The sequence below is a fragment of the Macrosteles quadrilineatus genome, unplaced genomic scaffold, assembly GCF_028750875.1.
Source record: "Macrosteles quadrilineatus isolate MER2022 unplaced genomic scaffold, UCM_ALF_1.0 Scaffold_9__3_contigs__length_116548681, whole genome shotgun sequence".
NCBI classification, from domain to species: Eukaryota; Metazoa; Arthropoda; class Insecta; order Hemiptera; family Cicadellidae; genus Macrosteles; species Macrosteles quadrilineatus.
Window position 1 is genome coordinate 20,652,033 of NW_026542602.1, and position 24,401 is coordinate 20,676,433.

General features: G+C 34.7%; 1 protein-coding gene across 1 annotated transcript; it reads left to right on the forward strand.

The window, feature by feature from the left end:
* Positions 1-24,021, forward strand: LOC129002948 (uncharacterized). The gene is made up of 7 exons (XM_054431085.1): positions 1-726; positions 4,383-4,637; positions 7,069-7,182; positions 7,732-7,937; positions 12,262-12,386; positions 14,707-14,830; positions 18,412-24,021. The coding sequence occupies exons 1-7, from the start codon at positions 580-582 to the stop codon at positions 18,524-18,526; spliced, it is 1,086 nt and encodes a 361-aa protein (XP_054287060.1). The 5' UTR covers positions 1-579; the 3' UTR covers positions 18,527-24,021.
* The last annotated feature ends 380 nt before the right edge of the window (positions 24,022-24,401 follow it).

Consider the following 24,401-nt stretch of genomic DNA (forward strand, 5'->3'; position numbering starts at 1 on the left):
TATCGCTTCGTCCTCTGTCGTCATGTCAGTGTTGTGTTTAGAGATTTGTAAAAATTAGGAACAGGAACTACACATTCTTATATCTGTTTCTTGTCCTTATGTATGTTACCAAAACATTAATTTCAAATATAATTCTCATTAATAGTGGTAAACAAGATTTAGAAGTGAAATAAATTGTCATGCCTTTAATTGAACTGCCAACGATGGTGTTTCCTGAATATGTGCTCCAAAGGTTATGTTTATGTTAATGTTTAGCTAGGACCTTAATTAATTATGTGTGATTTATGATGCCCAAAGTGTGTAGGCTATTTAAACTGGTTGTTCAGTATGGACTTTGATGTATGACGCAGAAGTTAGGGTAGCCTAATTAGTTTAATTGTTGTCACTGTTTTCATTATTATTAACTTAGGCCTATACTCTTGCAACATAAGTTAACTGATAGACATGATCAAGCACAGATTCTCTGAGAACCTGGATCATCTTTAAATAAGTTTAATCAAAGTCAGCCAAATTAATTTAAATACCGGAACACTCTTTGTTGAGTCCTATTACTTGTCAATTAAATACTCAGCTTGTGAGATGAGAACCAAAAATTACCTTTTAGGATTCACTTGCATTGTAATAACAAGCATACTGTTGATACTTTTTGGAGACCAGAGACCAGCTGTGCAAAGTATTCTTACGGAGACCCACAAACAGTTGAAAAACAACATCCAAACCTTTAAGGTAAGAATTACTTTAAATGGTCTTAGTCTAGGTTATAGGTCTAGTTGCAAGCTAAGGCCTAAAAAGCCGCTTTTACTTTTGTTTGCAACTCACAGGTTTCGGTCACTATGTGCCGTTGAAACATGAAACATAAACATTTTCCCGCCATCCCCTACACTGCCACCTCCACTCTCACTCAAGTGAGCACTCGCACCACCCTGTGTCTTGACTCGTGTCATTACCCTGTCTGGACTACTACTAGTTCCTTGTGCTTGTTGTGAGTGATCAGTGGTGAGTGACAATTGAAATTTTACTGAGTGAAATGTAGTGTAGGGATGACGACATTATACAGTTACAGTAAGCAGCAAATCCTGTTTAACCAAACTATTTCCGATAACAAAATTAAAAACATGAAAAACTACGCATGCAATGACATTCCATTCAAAATTACATCCACGACACTTGACATCCTCGGAAGGACTGATCCAAGGAACCATAACATAGGCAAGTTGTCACAATCAACGTCAAAAGTGTTTCCAACATTTTCATGAAACATGCAAGTTAAAACCATAAAATAAAAATTTCAAACTTATTTGAAACTACCATTTGCAATAAAAGTTTGCAACTTTTTGTTTGAAACTTCGGTGTAAACGCGGCTTAAGTTAACAGCTCAATTTAGTCTCCTAGGCTAGGCCTAGTGAGAACAGAAACGTTGCTGCAACTGAGTAGCAACAGTACCTACCCTGCTTTCTAATAGATAGGTTTCTATAAATTCTGGGGTAACATCTGTCAAGTGGAATTGGGAAAAGCCCAACAATTGTTAACTGTAGTGGCAGTACTTTTTACTAAAGAATCCAGCATTAGCCTGCCTAGATTATTACCTACTAACTTAACTAACTTTCGGCTTAGGCATTCGTCTTGTTTGAAATGTTTATATAGCCTATACAAGTTTAGTTTTATATATAAAAGGTTAAAATTACGTATAAATTAGCTTGATCGCCAAGTGATTCTTGTCATCCAATGAACAAAGATTACATGTTTCAACGACAAAGTGTCATTGTCAAATCCTTCAAAAACTTCTTAACCATATGTTCGTTTAGGTAGCAGTCTTTCTGACACACACATTACAAATTACGTAGCCTACACCCTACAAAAAAAGGCCTAAGGGGTACACTTCCATATGTGTTGGCACAAACAACCGAATGAGTAATTTCGATCGATATATCGATTATTCGATATAGGTATCGTTTGGTTAGTTAGGTAGGTTAACCTAACCTAACCAACTAAACGATATATTGAATTAAACAATCGAATAATCAATATTAGGTACCTACTCATTCGGTTGTTTGTGCCAACAGATATGGAAGTGTACCCGGCCTAAGTTTACCAGTAACTAAATAATTTCCTGAACCCGGTCGTCACAGAGTTCAGATCTGCTCGCATTCTGAGGCTCGACTCAAAACTATATATTGTTTTTTAGAGCTAAGCCTATCATAACTAACTTAACCATTTATTTTTATTTTTATTAGATAACTTAGTCAAAACTGCAAACACATCCTCATTTTGGTTAGTGGAATGAAATTTACACTGATCCTATCTATTTGTTGTAGGCTAAATAACTACGTTTTAATGCCAGGCTACAGTTTAAGGTGATATCAAGTTAGGCTATATATCAAAGTCCCCTCTAGGCTAACTTACTACAGTGAGTTATTAGGCCCTAGATAACTTACTGTCCTATGTTTGGTTAGTACGTTTTGTTATAACTTATAAATTATTTATGTATTGGTAGTTTTAGGCCTACTGTTTATTTATAGGCATGCACTGTGGATGCGATGCTCCCTGGTGTGGTTTAACGTCCGCACTAGTGAGTACTATGACTCTCCGCAATACTATCCTGATAATTAGACCGATTTGTTAATTACTAAGGAAACATGTGGTTCGGAATCCACTATAACCTGTAGGTCCCTTAGTAGCCTTTGGTTGTAGGCCTATAGGCTATTATTGTCTAACTATTATTGTCAAAAGGAACATGTCGGCCTTAGTCACTAACAAGACTAAGATCACGCCACTCATCCTACACTGATCCACCACTCATATTTGCGTTAAAATTCGCACATAATGGCATCCCTATCTTAAATAATTGATAAATGATAATTAATTGACTGTTTCTGTTATGAATAAATAAATAAATATGCCTAAGTAAAACACTTTTTAAGTCTTGTTGGTTAACTAGAGACGACTACATTAATAAGGTAATAAATTAGGCTGTAACCTTATTTTACTTGAAATGTGAAATTAGTTGGGGCCTGGCGTATAAGGTCAATACAGTACCAACCTTTTGTTATAAATTAAGCTACCTACTTGATTATGTAAGCTAGAGTTACTGTACGGTACTAATCCATATTCTATTCACCACATAATGAAAAAAGTTCTTATGTTACAATCAGAGGTTCTAGGGTCCCTTGTCAAGGGGGGGGGGGCTATTGGGGGCATTCCACACCAAAAGAGTGGCTTCACCCGGAAAATTTGTGATTTTCAAAGCAATTTTGTGACTTTAAAAAGTAATTTCTTACACCTAGAACTGTGTCGAAAAACCCCGTTAAATGTTTATAACATAATTAATGTGTAAATTTTTATTTTCAGATTTCATTGGGAGGGGGGGGGGGTTAAGCCTTTATAGCCCCCTCCCCCTTGCAACCGCCACTGATCTTTTCTCTAATGTCATTCTTTTCTATTGCGAGTTTAACTGTAATATTTTTCTAAGACTGCCACTATAGAAGACGGACATGTTTCTATAGTGTACTCATATTTATTTTGTGTTTGGAATGAATTTAATACATTCCTTTGTAGTACCAGTTTATGTCTTTATCACATGCTTTATGCTATACTAGCTGGCCCGACAGACGTCGTCCTGTCCTGATGTGGTTTTATGTCAAATGCTCGTTCATTTTCAAGATGAGCTCGTTCACATCGCTCAATCGCGTCCTGGTTGAAGTTCGTTTGCTACGCTTACTCACCTTTAGGTTGGAGCTAGTTTGCTGCGCTCACTTGCCTTTAGGTTTAGCTCGATCGCTATGCTAACTCGCCTCCAGGTTGAAGTTCGTTCGCTACGGCAAATTAGCTGTTGTCATAAATAAAAAAAAAAATAATAGTGCTGCACGCTGTTGGTAAATTGATTGACTTTTTAATGCTTTTGAACATCACAGAATCAAATTGTTTAGTTGGACCAGCTGTTAAGATTCTTTTATTCCATTTTAACTTAATATAAGTAGGCCTACTCATAAGGTTAACATGGGAAACTCCAAAGCCACTGGGGTGGAGCCCTTTTGACGGATCTGCACCAAACTTTACACAAACCATCCTTGAATAATGCTTAATAATGCCTGAAAGTTTCATTACAATCTGTCAAGCGGTTTCGGAGTCCATTTAACGTTCAAATATATATAAAAACTTCCTCTTTTATAAATATAGATAATGTAATTGGTGGTCCTAAGTTATGCAGTTTTCTACCCTACTGAAGTGTAATAAAATAAAATAGGCTTTTTACCAAGCCTTAAGTAATTAGTGTTCTTAGACTAACTTAGCCCTATAAACTTTTCATTTATTTTTTAAGAATTCATTAAGTTAATATGTTGTATGTGGGCTAATTTGTAATATGTCATATTTATATGTTTCAGGATAACTTGAAAGAAGCAGAAGAGAAGCGCTGGACTGCAGACGAGAAATATTTGTTGGCTCTGGGTTTCAACTCAAGTCCTCGTTTGTACCCTCAGTCTGTTTGGACCAACACGTCCCTCCCTGTGATTGTTTCTTATCTTTTCGACGGAGATGCGGAGTTGGGTGTTGGTCTGGTCAGGAACATTGCACACTATTTGCCTAACCACACGTTGCTCATATACAACCTTGGACTTGGCAGATACGATTTACAACTTGTAAGTATACAGTTACACAACTTAGAATGATTAGTGGTTGAATTGTAGTTAAGTTACAATTTAAAACTTAGGCCTACTAGATACTTAAAAAAAAAAAAAAAAACTTGTAAAGAACATACGGTAGATATAGAGTCGAATAGTAGGTTAGTCTCATTTGATATCTCAAATCTGTACACTAACATACCTGTAACTGAAACTGTGGATCTTGTTAAATGTAGGCTTTTACAGAATAGTTTAGACAATGAATATGTTAATCAGATTGTAATATTGCTTGTGACTGTTTTGAAACAAAATTATTTTAGATTTAACAATAGATTTTACGAACAAACAGATGGTTTAGCTAATGGGAAGTCCACTTTCGCCAATTTTGGCAGAAATATTTTTTTACAGCATCAGGAAAAAGAAATGTTAAAGAATTTAAGAAAGAATCATGATGTAAAAGTGTATGTTGGATATGTAGACGATATTCTTGTTATCTTCAGACAATACCAGGAGCAAGAGCACGAAACAAAAATGCAGACACTTAAAAGCCACCATCCGAACCTCACTTTTACCATCGAGTTTGAAGAAAACCTAAAGATCAACTTCCTGGACCTCACATTAAAGAGAAAATACAACAAGATAGAGTTTGACATCTACAGGAAACCCACGCAAACGTTCACACTACAATCAACATCAAATCTATCCATCCGACAATCTACAAGGCCGCAGCCTTTAGATCCATGCTGTACCGAGCATATAAGATCCCACTTAGCCAAGCCAATAGGAAGAAAGAGCTGTACACCATTAAGAAGATAACCAAGATAATGGATTTCAAGCCAATACAATAGAGGACATCGCAAGAAAAATGAGGAGGAAAATCAATAGCCAGAATAAACTACACAGCAGAACCACATTAGAAGAGATAAAAGAGGAAAACACCAGATATGTCACATTTAGCTACATGAAATTAACGATTATTGACAACAGACAGAAACATAATATGTTTGTAAGTTAGTCATCTAAGAAACGTGATCAATAGTTCCATTGTGTAGCCTATTAATATTATTTATGTTATTAGATTTATGACCAAATTCTCTTGTACAACATTTAGACCTAAATCAATGAATACGGTCGTATTCATAGCCTAAAGTTTATAACAGTTTAATTTGGATTTAAAATAAAACACAGGTATTTAAGTACTTAAAAGCAAATCAAATTTTATTATCAATAAAATAATTTGACACAATTAATTTGAATGTGCTACTGAGACACTAAAAAATTATATTTTTGTTTCAAATTACTGTAGAAGAATAGGCAGATATTTGTCTGCCGTGCTTTTTAGGATTTGACAGGAGAAAATATTTGTATATTAGCTAGTACAGCATATTTTTTTCTCTAGCCCAGGAACCAGGGGGGGGGGGGGCAAAAAAGCATTAAAGTTCCATAGAGAACAAAAGAAAACTGAAGAAAACAAATTATTAAATGAAAATTTAAAATATTTTTCACTAAAAAGGCAAAATGTAATTCTACGAAATGCTGACCCTAAATCAAAACAAGTTATCCTGTGTACCATTGAAGAAATTAAATTTAGACATGTCACCCCAAGAATTTAGGGATTCCCTGGCACTGAGATATGGTCGGACACCGATCCATTTACCACCCAAATGTGATGGCTGTGGGAAAGAATTTAATACAGACCATGCCCTTACATGTCCTGTAGGTGGCCTAATTATCAAACGACACAATGAAATTAGAGATGCTTTAGGAAACATTATGGAACAGGCATGGGGGAATTGTATCAAAGAGCCCCTTATAGCAGAGAATAGAAATGCAAACGGGCCTGCAATTAAAGCTGACTTGGCATGTAGAGGGGTATGGGAGACACAGAGGGAAGCATTATTTGATATCCGTGTCGTAGACACTGATGCTCCCTCTTATGCTTCCAAACCTCATGACAATGTCATACGAAATGCAGAAGAAGAAAAGAAAATAAAGTATATTTCAGCCTGTGAGAGCCGGAATGCCTCTTTCACTCCTTTGATAACATCAGTCTGCGGAATCCTAGGCAAAGATTTTCAAACACTAATAAGAGCACTAGCTGAGAGATTGTCAGAAAAATGGGTTAAACCTTACAGCCTGGTAGTTAATTGGATCAGAACAAGACTGACTTGCTCAATTTTAAGGGCAACAAGTATGTGCCTAAGAAGATCTCAAAAAAATGTAGATCTGCTCGAGAATTCGAAGATGGAGCAGGCATCCAACATATTTATTGAAAGAATCAACATTTTTAGTAATATCTGTAAATTTAGATTTATTTGTCTTGTAATTATCTATATTAAATTGAATTATTAATTTTATTTACAGCTATCAGCTATATTGTCTATTTACTCCATTGCCACTTTTAAAGTTTTTTACTTTTTAAACGATTGAAAGTTTGATTTGTTCACAGATACTTACATACTGCAACACAAGTCGATGCTCTGTGATAGATTTCTACCTCAGTGATTTCCCATCACATGTTAACGATCACAAAATCCATGCTTATCGCCCTATAATAATACAGGTAAAATCATGTTTTTACTACAGTTTATTAAAATGCGTCTACTTGTTTAAAGTTAGCAATAGGCTATATAACTCTTTTGTTATTCTTTGTTAAGTTAATTTACCACATTAAATGTAAGTCATTATTCTTATATGTTTACTATTTATTTACAGTGATCAAGAAAACTGTATTGAGATTATGAGTAGTGAATTGATAGTAAGAGACTAGTTTAACATCTTGATTTGATTAAGGAGTTTTAGAGGCTTTTTTGTGAAAGTTAAAATTTACATAAAGAAACAGTACCTAGTATAAAAGGTACATGGTATAGTTTTTTATTATATCTATTTGCCCCTGTACTCTATCTCTCTCAGGTATAATAGGCCTAGCAGCTAAATTCTATACTTACAAAATAAACTCCCTAACCAGTCACATGGCTGTGCTTTGAAATGTAACCTCTGATGTAACCTTTGATTATTATTCATCTTATCCTTGAACTACGATTAACCCTTTATCTTTGACTTTTAAAATATTAAGCTATTATTATTGAATGAAAATAATAAACAATTTCAGGATGCACTAAACCACGCAGGAGCAGTGTTGTTTATGGAAAGTAATCTTCGGCTGACAACAGGCCATATTCATCCGTTGATTGAGAAGGCTGTAGGAACAGCTGATCAGGAAGGCAGTGGCATCGTCTGCTGGGCATCTAGACAAGCTGTGACGTCACTCACACATCCTTCCATGTTCAGATACTTCCACACTACCACAAACGAAGGGTAAGTTTGTGTTCGGAAAAGGATGTAGTGTTATACTGTACCAAAAATGGCTTCTTTTTCATATATGCGATGTAATTTTCATCCTAGGTTCAGCCCAGTGGGGGATCCAATATTTTTTACTGCATGTTATACAGTAGTGCATACAGATTGCGTAAAATAATTTGTCACACTAACTTTGGACAAAGAAATAGTATAAAACTGCCATTTTGCAGACCAAGTTTACACAAATTTTTGGGGGGGATCCCCGAACCACCCATACCCCCTGGTTCCCCCCCCCCCTCGTGACTGTTCTATATCCGCCACTGGTCCAGCCTAAAATGAATTGGCTAGATTCTAGGATATTAACCCTAGCAGTGGCCAATGATCGTGGGACGATTTTTCGCCGTTGATGCTTAGAATGGCCATGATCGTAAGCACTTAAAAAAACACTTATAATCAACTCAGATGAGAACAATATACCATTCGAAAGATCACATTCTGAACTTTCATTTTATTACATAAACAAACCCTCTAGCAGGTATATAACAATGTCACGACGATTAGGAATCAAATGAATTTTTGACGTGGCACGACTTTTGCAGCCGACACTTGGGAACTGGCAAAACTTGACTTGTTTGGCATTACCCTGCTCGGGTAATTTTTGTCTTGGGATGTTGCGGGTGTAGAAGGGAATTAGATTATCTACAAAATGTATATAGGCCTAATGAATTTCCCATAAAAAAAACTGTAAACAAAAATTTACCGAGGCTGCTTTTGAAATTCCCCAAAAAATTCAATTTTTTTCATTTTACCAAAAAAATAAAACTTCTAAATCATTATTATATTACTATTTCTAGATTCTCCTGTTCTTTCCAAACAAAATGTATACAAGGTTGGCTAGGTTTACTTGTTCGGTTGAATTTGTAAGAATTTTCAAAAGAAGGTTACAAAATCACCAAAATGGGTTGGCCATTCCCTATTTCTATCATTGGCCACTGCAAGGGTTATCTTCCATTTTTCCATAATTGGTAACTCTAATAAAGAGTTTGCTAAATTTGATCAACAAAAAAGCTTTGATTTGTGTAATATTATAATTTCATCTAAATTGATACCTATGTGTTTATCATTGTGTTACATTGTATAGACCTATCTTGCTTACTAAAATACAATATTTAATTACCCCAGTGGAGAAAAATCCGATTCATGTAACTACAGGTTAACACTGTCTCACTCTTTGTTCTGTGATCCAGCCTTCTTCAAACCGAAACAACCTAAAATAGACCAAATATTTAAATACCTCATAGTCCGTTCAAAAAATTACATTATTTGAGAGGGTATTTATTTAAGGGTATTTATTTACCCAGGTTTCTGGGTATCCTCTAATTTCAAATTGTTCATGAATTATTAGTAAAAATCCTGTATCAATAATATTACTAAGCTACCAATAAAAAAAAAAAAAAAAAACTCCCCAAGTGTGTACACACTGTACAGTATCGTTATATTAAAGATCTGGTTGTTAACAAAAAGATAGGTGGAGTTTACGATTCAGCTTGGAGTGCACATTTGTAATTCAATAAAGGAAAGCCGTTGCTTTAATGATTCTAAATGACCGAGCTATCGTTATGGAAATTACAATAGGTACTTCATTAGCCTCTTCTTTTGTTATGTGATCAGTGTTCTTAATTGTTGTTGAATAAATTGCTGTTAAGGTTGTCACAGTAACCAACATGAGGATGGACAGGTCCTCAAATTTTGAAGACTTTTGAGAAAATTTCAGTTCCTAAAATGGGGTGGGATTTTATTTAACTCAGGATTTTCTCAGGATGGGATTTGTCCCAACTCACCACAGGTTTTGTATTCTCGCCAGGATCTAAACGGACAAAGATGATGCCTTCAGGATTGTTGGGTCTCTATGATCGTGGAAAATATAACAATAGTGTTGCGATCACATATTATAGTCATGATGTAATAGAACAGTTCAATTAAAGCAAAAATTGATGGTTTTGTGACTCTTGCCGTTTGCAAGAATTTTTACTCAAGGTTTAAAAAAAAGATTTCCTAGTTACGTTTTTATTGGGATACATTAGTTTTACCAAAGGCTATATTTTTTCTGCTGGGATAAGGGTAGGCCTATTTTTTTATTTATGAAGATTATTTGTGTGCTTCACTCACCTTTTTTTGTCTATGATGACCAGGACTTGTCAAAACACACACAAACACATGTGGAAAGCGAATAGGGACCTCTTGTCGGGAACTTTGGATTTTGAGTTATATTTATATATTTAAATTCCTCATTTAATTCTGAATCAATTGGTGAAAGTCCCACGCATGTATGATTTTTTTTGTAAACGTTATAGGACTTTAAAATTTTGTTATGGAAAAGGGTACTTTTGAGAAAAACTGTTTTGAAAATTTCAAATATGCATAAAAATTGTGTTTTTCGTATTTAAGAAAGGATTTTGGTATCAAAAGAAAGCTTATAATGTCCTCTTTGAAAGAAATACAAATTTATTTCTTAACTCGCAATAGTTTTAATTTAAATAATTGTTTTATTGAAGCATGTCGTAAAAATCGCTTTCAGAAAAGGGACCTCCTGTCGGCCCTATGTTATTTCGCCATAAGATAAGAAAAGGTACCTCTTGTCGGAACCGCAAAATTTGTGAGATATTATGTTCGTCGTGAACTGAACTTTGTTGTAGTTCTCTACATTTCCACTAGAATGCAGGACAATTCATTTTTTGGGCTAAAATCTGTTTAAAAAGGGAATATTAGAAATGGGACCTCTTGTCGTTATGGCGAAATAACATTGAGCGACAAGAGGTACCTTTTCTCAGACCGTGCAGAGGTTAACAAAATTATTTATTTCAATCTTTTGCATCTTCAATTTGAGATTTTAACCGATACTGTCATGTTCTATGTTAAATGAGGTATAACAATCGATAAAAACCCGAAATTCAATATTTTCTACCTTAATTACTTATATCGGCCGTACTGGAAATTTTGCATCTCCGACAAGAGGTCCTTTTTTGCGTTCCACATCACATATAGAAGACATGTAATCGTCCATGGAATTAAAAACTCGATGTTACGTGGAACTCACCAAAAAAGCTCCGCATCCTCATGATTGGGAAACGTTATTTTTATTCTGCACTTGGGTTAAACGCCTAACCACCACTGACGGACAGTGGTTACGTCGGACTTTGATGCCATGGAGGATTGCGTGTCTTGTATATATGTTTGTGTTTTGACGAGTCCTGGACATCATAGACAAAAATAAAGGTGAGTGAAGCCCACTAATGCTCTTCATAAATCTATATATATAAAAGACAAAGCCCTCACTGACTGACTGACTCACTCACTCACTCACTCACTCACTCATCACTAATTCTCCAACTTCCCATTTACCTAGGAGGCTGAAATTTGGTACACTGATTCTTTAGGCATTAAATAGGAAAACTAAGTTGTTTTTATTCTGATCGGACTCTCGGGCTCCGCCCCAGTGGCTCTGGAGTTTCCCATGTTAACCTTATGAGTACTCATTTTTAATGGAATTAATGAATCTTAACAGCTGTTTCAATAAAACAAGTTGGTTCTGTTCTATGATGTGCAATAACATTAAAGTTACAAGGATCACCAACAGGGTGCAGCACTATTTTTTTTTTTTATTTATGACAACAGCTAATTTGCAACCAAAAGGTGAGTGACAGTAGCGAACGAACTTCAACCTGGAGGCGAGTTAGCGTAGCGAACGAGCTAACTTGAAGGCAAGTGAGCGCAGCGAACGAGCTCCAACGTAAAGGTGAGTGAGAGTAGCGAACGAACTTCAACCAGGACGTGATTGAGCCATGCGAACGAGCTCACTTATGAAGTAAAACGGGGCAAAGCCCGCGGGTACAGCTAGTACAGTATAAATAACACCTTGCCTAAAAGCAAGTCATTTGGAAACATAGGGTATTTTTATATGCCCTTGGCACTTTTTATGCAAAGAACAGCTAATGTGTTTTAAGAAAAAAACTGACCAACCCTGCTAATTTTCTACTTGTTAAGAACATCCAAAAATGGATGTATCCTGTCTCATACACATAAATACTTTCTGACGTAGGTTCATGGAACATTCATGTAGGAATTTACTGGCACAGATTCATGTTTCCCTTCATGGTAAACTCAATTAGGTTAAGCATTTTCTGATGCAGGTTCATATTTCTCCCCATGGTTCACTTATGTAAGCATTTCCTGAGACAGGTTCATGTTTCCCCTCATGGTACACTCAAGTAAGTTAAGTATTTTCTGATGCAGATTCATATTTCTCCCAATGGTACACTTGTTTAAAAATTTCCTGATACAGGTTCATGTTTCTCCCCATGGTAGAGGCTACAAGACTACTTGTGTACAACACACCAGAAGTACACAGGGAGATCATGCTACCTTGGATACAGTGTTCTCTCACCCATGATTGTATCCTACCTATCGGTGAGTTCTGAGTTCCTTTGTTGGAAATTCTTGTGTTTTTATTATAATTAATACAATTTCCAAGATTTATTTAGGCTATAAGATTTATGAAGATATAAAGGTTTAACCATCAAAATAATTCAGTGCTGTTAACTGAGTTGATCATGATACAATAACTTTCACTGTACCTAACAAATTCAATATATTTCAAAAAGAAAATAGGCAAGAACATTCAATATGTAGTAATGGCAACTGCAATACATAGGCTGAACTGTATTGCATTATACTCTTAGCCATAGTAAGAGTTGGTATTTGTTGGAGTTATCCAGCAAAGTTTGTGCATAGACCGTATTACTTTGATCTGTACATATGTTGTATGTCCGACCCGCTTAAAGACACCCTTTCGTGTTGCCTTGATCAAGCAGGAATATACTATAAAATTATCTACATTCTTCTTAGCTGTGTTTTTTGTTAGTAAGCAGGGTGTATACAAACCAAGGAGAAAGCATGAATTTGAAGAAGGGACCTGGAAAAAACGGGGAAAAGCCTAGAAATTTGTAAAGATTCCGTAATTTTTATTTTAGCTCCGGTAGAAGATTTGAATTGTAAGACCCGTCTGCAAAGTTCACATAGAAAATCACGCATTTGCCCCAATCTTGGATGACTGTGATGACGTTTCTGTGACCGTGAGAGACAACGATGAGTTTACAAATTGCGGAAGATGTCCAGAGTTTTTTCCCGATCCTGGAAGACTATTATGACGTTTCCGTGACCACTGGTGATGACGATAATGTCTACATTCCGCAGGAGATCCCCCGGATTTTACCGTGATTACGGATGACGATGAAAATGTTTCCAAGGATGTGGGAGACGACAATAACCACAGGAGCCATCCAGGATTTTGCAACAATCGCGGAAATCTAAGATGAACTTCGGTGACTGTGGGAGTTGACCATAATGTCTATAAATCGCGGGAGACATCCAGGATTTAGCCACTATGCTAGAAGACAGTGATCACGTTTCTGCGACCACGGGATACGACGGTAATGTTTGCAAACTGTGGAAAAGATAACCAGAATTTTGCTGTGATTGTGTGAAACTATGATGATGTTTCCGTGACTGCGGGGGATGACAATAATGTCTACATACCATGGTAGATGCCCCGGATTTTGTCGTGATCGCAGATAACGATAATAATGTTTCTGTGATCCGTGACCGCGAGAGACAACGACTATGTTTGCAAACTGCTGCAGACGTCTAGGATTTTGCCGTAATTGTGGAAGACTGTGATAGCGCCATTCAAGATTCTTGTCATTCTCCTATTAGGTTTAATTGATGATTGGAGTGTCCAATCGATTTCGATCACCACTTACCATCTTTTATGTATATTTACGGTTTTATGAGGAACAGTATAAGTGTGTGTTATAAGACGTTTCTTTTATTTACTGTTTGTAAATTTAATAACACGTACAATGGTACAATTCTGGCCTTTCGCCAGCAATGCTGGCATCATTAGACTTGTCACAAAAGTTTTGTGATGATACCAGCATAGCTGGCGAAAGGCCTCATAAAATTAAAAATTCTTAAAATATTGGTGAAGTTTTTATTTCAAATTTACATTCATTCAAATATTACCAGTTCTTCTTGAAGAAAAAATAAGTTATTTAATCAGAAATATGCAAATGTGATGTATATTGATGTATATACTTAAGCCGCAAGTCTTAAATTGGTTTAAGTTATGTGAAACTAAACATTGACGTGGGAGTTAATATAATGTTCACGTGGGAAACATTCGTGCAGTAACCTGGAAAAACTTTAAAGAACCAGGAAAAAACTGGAATTTTACTTAAAAAAATAGTATACACCCTACCCTGGTAATGAATACTGATCATGTTTGCGTGAAATAACATGAATTTGCTAATTGTTGGTAAGGTGATAATAGGCTTTACTGGTGATTTATAGGCTTCACAAAAACTAGTGTTTTCTATTAAAGAGTTGTAACAGAGTTTGCTTTGATTTGATAGTGGTGACCTACTTTACAATCTATTGTGTGCCATGCACCTTATAACATTTCTATGTCAGGAACCATTTATATTTACATGAAGATTTTAAAGTCACTCTTGGAAACACAAGTGTTTGAATGCCTTGAAAAATACCTGGGAAAATTACTCTTAAGTTAATCCTGGTACCATTGAAGCCTCAGTGATGACATTAAAAAAAAATCAACCAATTTTTTTCAGTAATATAATTAGACAAGAAACAAAACTTATTCAACTTTTTTTTTATCTAGGTAAATGTAAAAAAACTACTTGTTTAAACAACTGATATTTTATGTTTACAGGAGCTCAGTCAGGTGGCTGTAGGTTTGATAAAAAGCCACTTTACCGATACTCCGGCTGTCACAGTTACGACTCGTCAGCCCTTAACATCGTCCTCGGGCTTAAGTTCCAGTTTGACGATACAAGGTAGGCCTGAATATCAGTATGTTTGTCAAACATATTTTAATTAAGGCGGTGACACACTATCGATCTTTTCCCCGATCAAGTCCCCGAACCGAGCAGAGAGAAAGGAGAAGGGAGGTAAATATCAGCAATATTTCTCCGATCAAGACCAAGACCAGACAAATTTTATCGAGCAAGGTAAAAAAGAGTTTAGAGAGATCCGGAGAGTGTATGTGAGACATATTCATAACCATTAATTTGAATGGTATTATTTATTAAAATAACATGTTACCATACAAAATGATAATTTTAGTTGACTTTAATAATAATAATGGTTAGGCCTAGGCATTATTTTTTTTCAAGAATGTAAGTACTATATCAATTACATCATTCAAATTTAACATTATTAATATCATCGATTTAAATGTCAACATTTTCAACCTTGACCAAACAAACCACAAAATTACAACATAAAGGTCCATTACATATAGATATAACGACAAAATATTACCCAAAATGTAGAGTACAAAAGGATCCACCTGATCCTGTTTACCATTTTCTTGTCACAGGGAAGTGAAAATTCAAATAAATTATTGTCCACTAAGATTGAAGACCAAAAGTGAATTAAACGTGTAATTTAGGAGGCTGCATCCCTATCAGGAGGTAACCTCTCGGATGGTTTTGTGAAAAATGTTTCATAAAAAGATTAAACGAATCAAAATACTGTAACCTAATTACTGTATTGTCCAAAATTTGGGGCTTATGTACTACCATAATGAGTTCTGAGGGATCATCAGATTTTTTACAAACAATGAAGCAGAATCCTATGTCAAATAAAAAAAATCCTTCTCCAAAGCCCTAATATACCTAGAAAGCTGAGTGGATTTAGCTATTAGCTTGGTAATCAGAAGGTTTTCTGTTTGACCTTGAGACAAATCTGTACCTTTTTCATGGTTTCAAACATGACTTGGATGCCTTTTCAACAAACTAAATGGTCCAGGCTACAGAATCTGCAGATATTTCTTTCAGTTTTTGAGTTTTTATTTCAATGTTGTGCTGGATATGCTCGAATCGGTCCCAATAAGCTTGTATCATAGTGAGTCTTGTTCTGATACTATAAATGTCAATACAAGACAGTTCTTCTCTCAGCTCTGGTTAACTGACCTTTAACAATATCTCTTGTTTTCTTTAGTTCATTCAGCATTTCATTTGCTTGCAAGGAGGCCGTAATCAGTTTTACTAGTAAATTTAAGAAGAGTAAAATAGGATATCGAAATAATGTATTGTCCTTGTCGCCAATTCTTAAATAGAATTACTAATAAGAACTGTATAGAACTTTAACTAAATTTAATAATTTCATAATGTAAACATATTGAAATAAACAAACAAAACAACAATTAATTCTGAACACCTGTGAATCCTAATAACATACAGTAGAACCTCTTTAATTCAAACTAATTGGGACCGGGGAAGTTCGGACTATTGAATAGTTCGGATTACAGAACATATTGTTGTCTTTACATAACAATAGCTAAAACAAGGCTAAAATGGATCGTAATTGTTACGGGAAAAGTAAAAAAAATGTGTTATAAAGTAAAATACAGTGTTTATTTAATGCAGTAGTAAACCAGTGTTGGGGAAGCTACTTTTAAAATGTAGCTAGCTGCAACTACTGCTACATTTCCAAAAAAGTAGCTTAGCTACAGCTACAGCTACAGTTCCGAAAAAGTAGCTAGCTACAACTACAACTACAATGAAATGTAGCTACAGCTACAATTTTAGCTACTTTTCCAAAGACGTTAATTTTTATTCCACGCACATTAGGTAAATGTAAAATTAATTGCAACTACATTTTTATTGAAGAAACCTTTAAAAAAATGTCAGTATTGTATTTAACATTACTTGGAAAACAAATTATTCCTAGATTGTATTTAATTTGTTGGCATTATAAACCTAACATTACAACAACAGAACCAAATAGTTGGGTGTCCCATCATATTTAGTAATTATTTTTAAATATTGCATTATTTTTAAGCCTCTTAAAATGTAATTTTCATTAAGTTCAAATGACATACAATCAAACTATATTTTAAAAGCTAATTTTATTAATTTAATATAGATTCATTTATAGATATTTTATATATCAACAATTAAGACCAATAAAACTGCAAAAAGATTATTTAAAAATACTTTTTGTGTTACAGAGCCTAGCCTACTGAAATTGAAGTTTATTGCCTTTCTTTACTTTTAATGTTAAAAACAACATTGCTATATAACTTTTAAAGTGATAAATTACTTATTCTACGAATAACACTTTTCAATGTCAAGAAATCGTCCTTTATTGTCATTATGCATAGGGCAAATTGTGCTTCAACCTAGTTGGTAGATAAAACAGTATTCAGCAACTTATCCTGAAATCGGCTTTTAATTTAAACATGATGAAATTTGTAAAGTAAAAATAACATGTAGGCCTACTTGGCTATGTAACAAGTTGGCTATAGTAGGCTTGTTCTTGCAAGGACTATACAGATATATTCATAATAATTGAACTTGGTATTCGTCTTAAACCATAGCCTCAGTCCTATACAAGAGCTGTTAGCAGGAGCAAACTATGCTATTTTTTCAATGTAAGTTTCATGTTATATGGAGATTTTTTCATTACAATTATCATGTAGTCTAGGCATATCTTAAATCTCATCAGGTAATTTCCTCTTTGCTAATTTAGTAAACCTTTGAAAAATCTTCGTAATCTAACCAAGGAAGGGCTTGTGATGATAAACCACAATCAACAGCTGAAGCAAAGGTTGATATACCAGCTTTTTCATTATTTCAAGGTGTGTTGGTTTCCATTAAACCCCAAGTTGAAGCATTTTTGATATAATAAAGAAACTAAATTGATTACTAATTCCCCTGTCCAGTAAATCACTTGCAAGCATTCAATTCAATAGCTTCTCTTGTCACCGGTACCGTTTAAACGTCGTCTGCATCTAGCGATTTTATTTTATCTGACAGTAATCATAGAGTAGTAAATGAGGAAATGAGAGCCAAAAATGTGGATAACACTCATTTAATGGCCTCTATGTCCACACAACGTTGTAATAGGGAATGAAACGGCTGCAACCAGCTGTTTGAAGCCAAGAAAGTAGGCCTAATTTTTTTTTAAATCTCAGTTTGAAAGAGGTTGTTTCACGTAAGGTTGAGGTTATGATAAAAATCACTATCTCAAACAAATGTTAATGTAGTGAGAAAAGTAGCTAAAATTCCGCTACAACTACTTTAAAAATGTAGCTAGCTACAGCTAAAGCTACGAAATCTTAAAAGTAGCGTAGCTACAGCTAACGCTACAAAAAAAGTAGCGCGCTACTGTAGCGTCGCTACTTGTAGCGCGCTACTTCCCAACACTGTAATAAACATAGTGAATAAACAGTACTGTACACTAAATAGAGAATACAATATAGAACTACAATACTGTGTATAAAGTACAGCAATGAGGTGTTCGGATTAGTGGACGTTCGGATTACGGGGTTCGGATTAAAGAGGTTCTACTGTATGTATTAATTTTCTTTCTACATTTACTAGGACAAAATGAAACTGTAATGTTACAGATATTCTGCGCCGACGCCAGACTCTTGGTTTTACACGGTATCAGCTGGTTCAGCGGCAGAGGAAGTAGCCAAGCTGCAAGATAACGTAACAGATGCTTCAACAACAGACAGCTGAGACCGGCCTAAACACAAAATGGAGGAGGAACGGCGATCATTCTTGTTGTTAGGCCTAGTCAAAATACAGGGAAAGAAGATGTTTAGAAAAATCAGGTAATTTTTGTACATCTAACACGTTGTATAGAAACACTGGTCAACTGGGGTTGCTTGTGAACTCTTTAACTTTGGTTTCTGAATTTCTTGTAAAGGTAAAGAAAATGTTGAAATTTCTATATTGTGATTTTTCCACTGTGCAATAATGTTTTTATCTAAGTTATTATTCATTATGGATGTAAAAAGGTATTAATGTGTTACTGAAATATTTTTGTCATGTACTTAATCAACTTGGAAAACTGTTTCAAGGTATTTTTTTTTTCTCACAAACTTTGGTATTCGAGTTTGATTGTGTCACTGCACCTCATTGCTTTACAGAGGCTTTGAGGCCTCAAACCCAGGCAGGAGTAAAACAACAAGCTGCAGTTACTCCTCAAACCTAGGACCTAACTAAATCAAGAGGGATAGAAACCATGATTTCATGTTCATTATCCCAGTAACTTTGGTGGTCATAGAAGAGAACTTGGTGAGAGTTCTGACTACTGGAAACTGTGTACTGTACTGATTATCAAATGAGAACCAAGGTACATAACAATGTACCGTACCGTACCAAACTGTACCAACCTTGAATTTTCTGTACTGCAATCTACTAATATTATCTTTGGAATTTCTTTTAGTTTAAACAAATTTACTCTTTTATGCCTTGTTCTGATGCTTTCAGAATTGTGTTAACACAATTCATCTCTAGAATTGTAGTCTTCCAGGATAATTCTTTCCTTCCCCTTGTTTTTCTTATTCGATTTTTAGGCCTAATAAGTAATAATACATGTATTGATAAGTTACCATTGAGTCAAGTACAGTAGTATTTTATACTACATTTTTATTTATTACTAGCTGGCCCGACAGACGTCGTCCTGTCCTAGTGTGGATTTATGTAAAATGCTCGTTCATTTACAAGATTAGTTCGTTCGCATGGCTCAATCATGTCCTGGTTAAAGTTCGTTCGCTACGCTCACTCACCATTTGGTTGCTAATTAGCTGTTGAAGTTCGTTCGCTACGCTCACTCACCTTTAGGTTGGAGCTCGTTCGCTGCGCTCACTTGCCTTCAGGTTAGCTCGTTCGCTACGCTAACTCGCCTCCAGGTTGAAGTTCGTTCGCTACGCTCACTCACCTTTTGGTTGCAAGTTAGCTGTTATCATAAATTAAAAAAATATAGTGCTGCACCCTGTTGGTAAACCTATTAACTTTTTAATGCTATTGAACATCACAGAATCAGATAGTTTAGTTGAACCAGCTGTTAAGATTCTTTAATTCCATTTAAATATGAGTACTCATAAGGTTAACATGGGAAACTCCAGAGCCACTGGGGCGGAGCCCTTTTGACGGATCTGCACCAAACTTCACACAAACCATCCTTGAATAATGCTTGATAATGCCTGAAGGTTTCATTACAATCCGTCGAGCGGTTTCGGAGTCCATAAAGGACAAACATACAAATATACAAATATACAAACATACAAATATACAAACATACAAACATACATTGGATTTTATATATATAGATTTTGACCTATTTTGTATTTTCTTTATTTACTTTTGCATCTCTACCTGAATGTGATTTAGTAGCCTTGTATTGATAATATTTAGTTCCAAATAAGCTTGTCTAGGTACTTGTAAAAATGTAAAATACATCAACTAAGGTTCAGTTTAGTGTTACACTAATTAGTGATCTGAACAGTTGAGTATTGAATAATTTCTCCTTCAGTGTGACTTTTTGCCAGTACTTAGCCTTCATTCACACCAGCAGGGTGCGGAACCGTCCCGCATTGGACGAAGCTATTTAGACTATTGAATCGTATGGGAGCTTTCACACCAGTGCAGGTTCACCGGGTTGAAAAATCACCCGGAGGAAACTAAACTTTAAATGCGGGACCAGACCAGATGGCTAGTTTTGAGAACATTGGCTCTTATGTACGCTTTCACACTTGTGCGGGACGGACATAAATCAGTAGTATTGACTGTCTGTGTCTATCAGTAGTTCAGTGTCGATGATTTTGTAGTACTCTTGTTAACTTAGGAATAGGAAAGTTTGTTGTTTTGGATATGGAGGAAGAAATTTATATCGAGCTCTTGATTAGTTTGTTCGATAATTATATTTTGGATTGGTTTGAAGGCCATTGATGTGGGACAACACCCCGCTGCAGCAAACCATCGTTCATTTGCATGATTACATTTTTACTTAAAATGACATTAGGCCTAAACATGCCTGATTTATTTCATGTAAAAAAAACATTAGGTTCAACGACCACTTAAATTTTCTTCTATATGGAAGGTAATGAAGTGTTTTTTTACCTAAAACCTCATAAAATATATCCATAAATATACATATATCAAAATTTGAACTACAGAATTACTTTTTTCTCCCATTGGGCCAGCAAAACAAAATATGGTCCCAGATCTTTTTGTTATTTTGCCACCTACGAAAAAACCCTTCAGCCCAATAGGGAAGAATTAGCTGAAACTGTCAAAGCATACCATAGAATTATGCTGTAGTAAAGGAAGCATAAGCGAGCGGTGTATTTACAATTAGAATCATATTTGCCGAGGACATTCTACACAAGTTTAAGATCTTCCTTTCATTACCATAACTGCTGGCCATAGCTCACACCATAACTTTTAAAAATACAATGAATTGGCATTTTTACACACACAGCTTCTGTCCAAATGACTTATTTAGCACAGGAGAACTGTACTTTATTTTCGGATACGACAAGTAACACAAACACCTTTCTTTTATTCATTTCAATCAAATACACCCAAAAATCACAAAGTTTCAGCCTTGAAACTCCCGGATCCAGACAGCTAGTGTGAAAGGGCCTTCCGGGACATCCTGCATCGACGGTACGGTACGGGGCCCTGCACCACACTGGTGTGAAAGAAAGCTTAGGTAGTTCTTTTAGCTAGCCTATCTAAGGAAACAACATCTTACTCATGTTTGGTGTGACTTAATTTTTAGTGGCGCTTCTGAAAATTTTCTTTTTTTTCAATAGAAACCAACTACAGTATTGTATATGTTGTTCTTTCTAATTACTGTATAATTTTCTCTTTAAAAAAATTGAGTAATCTTATTCTATTATTGCTACCAAGTTTGGAAATACTAAATAAATATCTCTTTATTGGCACATAAACATTTAGACCAAATTAACAGTGTTGCCATTAAACAGGTGAAATTATTGTAAATGACATAGCACTGTGACAAAATATCAGCTCAAAGAAAACCAAAGTTATATAAAGTTAAAATAATTAAACCGAGTTACTTACCGAGTTCATTACCGGACTTAAAAATAATTGAGATATTTGAATATATCAACTATTTATAAATTTTAGTGGCTTAAGTTTGTCTAGAAGTAGAATCAATTCTCAAATATAATAAAAATCCACTTAATTTAAAAAATTAATTACTTACTGTAGTGTATATGTACAGTACTATTTCATTCCAGATATTTTTGTTTACTAAATAAAAACCAACCAATCATTTTTCAACTAACGGTCATCAAAATGTAAGGTTTCGATTAATTTAAGTCTACCTTTTCAAGCCTAGCAGTTCAGTTTAAAGCCATGACCAATAGAAAAATGTAATCTTTTTTGTGGATGACCAACGATTATGTTTTATTGCTAACCATTTCCAGGCTTAGCTTCCATTAGAAACTGTATTTTTATAAAACCCTAATAGTAATTTTATTTTTATTGTGGCAGTTGTTATATGTAAAATGTCAGTCTCAAATATTATATTGTCAAACCATTGCTGACTGGTGCTACATCTATACTAAAACTCGCAAGAAACTAACTATATTCAACATTGTCCATAATAGCACCTAGCCTACCACCCTCTACTTATGGCACTGCACAGCCAGAAGTAAATATATTTTATTATGTAGAAGTGGAGTGCTACTTTAAAATATTTTACATTTTAAACCCAGTTTCGCAATGATAATTTTTAGCAATTGTCCTACAATGTATGCATACACGTTTCAAGTAGTTTAAATTTCTTATGCTGAATAAGTTTGTTTGATTTCACAAGAGAGATGCAGCTATTGTTGCCACTATTTGAAAATGCTGAAAACACTGTATTTTGATGTGATTTCGACATCAAACACATGTATGTGTTTGTCCAACATTATTGTATTATATTATGTATTATTGTCCAACAAACACATGTATGTGTTTGAACCAGCACATTCTGACCATGGATAGATAATTTTGGCAGGGAAAGCAGGAAGGGCTGTATTCCATTGAATGGCAGTAGGCCTACCTAATAGCTTTCCGGGCTATTTTAAAAGTTTGTATGTATAGGTTATTAGTTTAGTAAGCAAAAGTAAAGCCTGAACTATAATATGCTGAATGCTCTAACATGTCATTATATAGCTTTAGGAAAAGCTCCCTAGAATGAAATAGAAGACAAGTTTATCCATAATTATGTTGTATAATCTTTTTGGTAATTAAAAATTGTATGTAGGCCTATATTCCACAATTTAGTATTTTGTTAATTTATTTTTTACTTACATTTGCTTTTTGTGTTGTACTGTTGTAGCAATACTGGTTGTCTATAAGTCCCAAAATAGATAAACAGATGGTTTTTTACAAATAAAAGTTTTACAAAAACTAAATTCATACTTTTAAAAGTGATAAAATGGTCATAAGAGGTGATATTGGAATTCAACTGATCGCTTAAAATTTGGTATTTTGATGACAACCTCAAAAATTCAGACAACATATTTTGTACATTGAAAAAATACATTAAACCTTTCTAGAATGATCACTCTTAACATTAGGCATAAATATTTTTACAATATTATCGTATTTGTATATAATTGTGTATATGCAAAGTAGTTAAGGTTATAAAGCTGTGATTTTGTAATATATTTAAATATTGTATGTATAATATCCATGACTAATTTGTTCATTATTGTTAAGAGTTCACTATTTAGTTATTTGGTACCTTTAAAAAAAACCTTCCTACATTCTTCCATTATTTAAGTATCAGTTTGTATGACTAAATGTTTCTTTAATTTCTTATTTAACAAGTTGATCTGTTTCCTCCAGTAATATTAGACTTTTTGAAAATGTATGTATATGTTTCTAATTTATCATAGAAATGTACCATAGAGGTTTATTTTTGTAACCTTCCTTTATAGCATAATTCACAATCTTGTATTTTTATCCAAACACCATTTTTCATGATTTATTTCTCATTACTCCTTTTGTGATTGAACAAATTACGATATAGTATCAAACTAGAACAATTGTGTGACATTTGTGTATTTTAACAGAATGTTTTATTTGGTACATCAGACTTATGTTGCTAATGTATTCTAAGGTAACACTTTTTTCTAAGCCCTATAAAACAGAGTGTTGAGTTTTGATTGCAATTTTATATATTTCAATAAATATCTGAGTCAGAAATATGTATTGGTGTCAGCCTTACTGTCAACCTTCCCTCACACAGTCATGTGTTATCGTGTCTGTGCGTGTGTGTGTGTGTGTGTATGTGCACTTGCGCAAGTAGAGGAAAATCGGAAAAACGTGTTACAAAGCAAAGACGGAGATAAGTATGGGCACTGAAAACTGCAGTCCATTCTTTTCACAACCAAATCTGCGCAAATTTGTGTTAATGCTCGGTACAACCAGTGCTCGATTTTTAAAAATTAAGGTGCCGAAACTGTAACCTATGTAACCTATTTAATGTAATTAGTGCCTATTTATGTACCTATGTATGCAAAAACTTTTATCTTTCCGAAAGAGAGGTACCGGAACTCTGTTCCTCCGCGTTCCCCTCAAA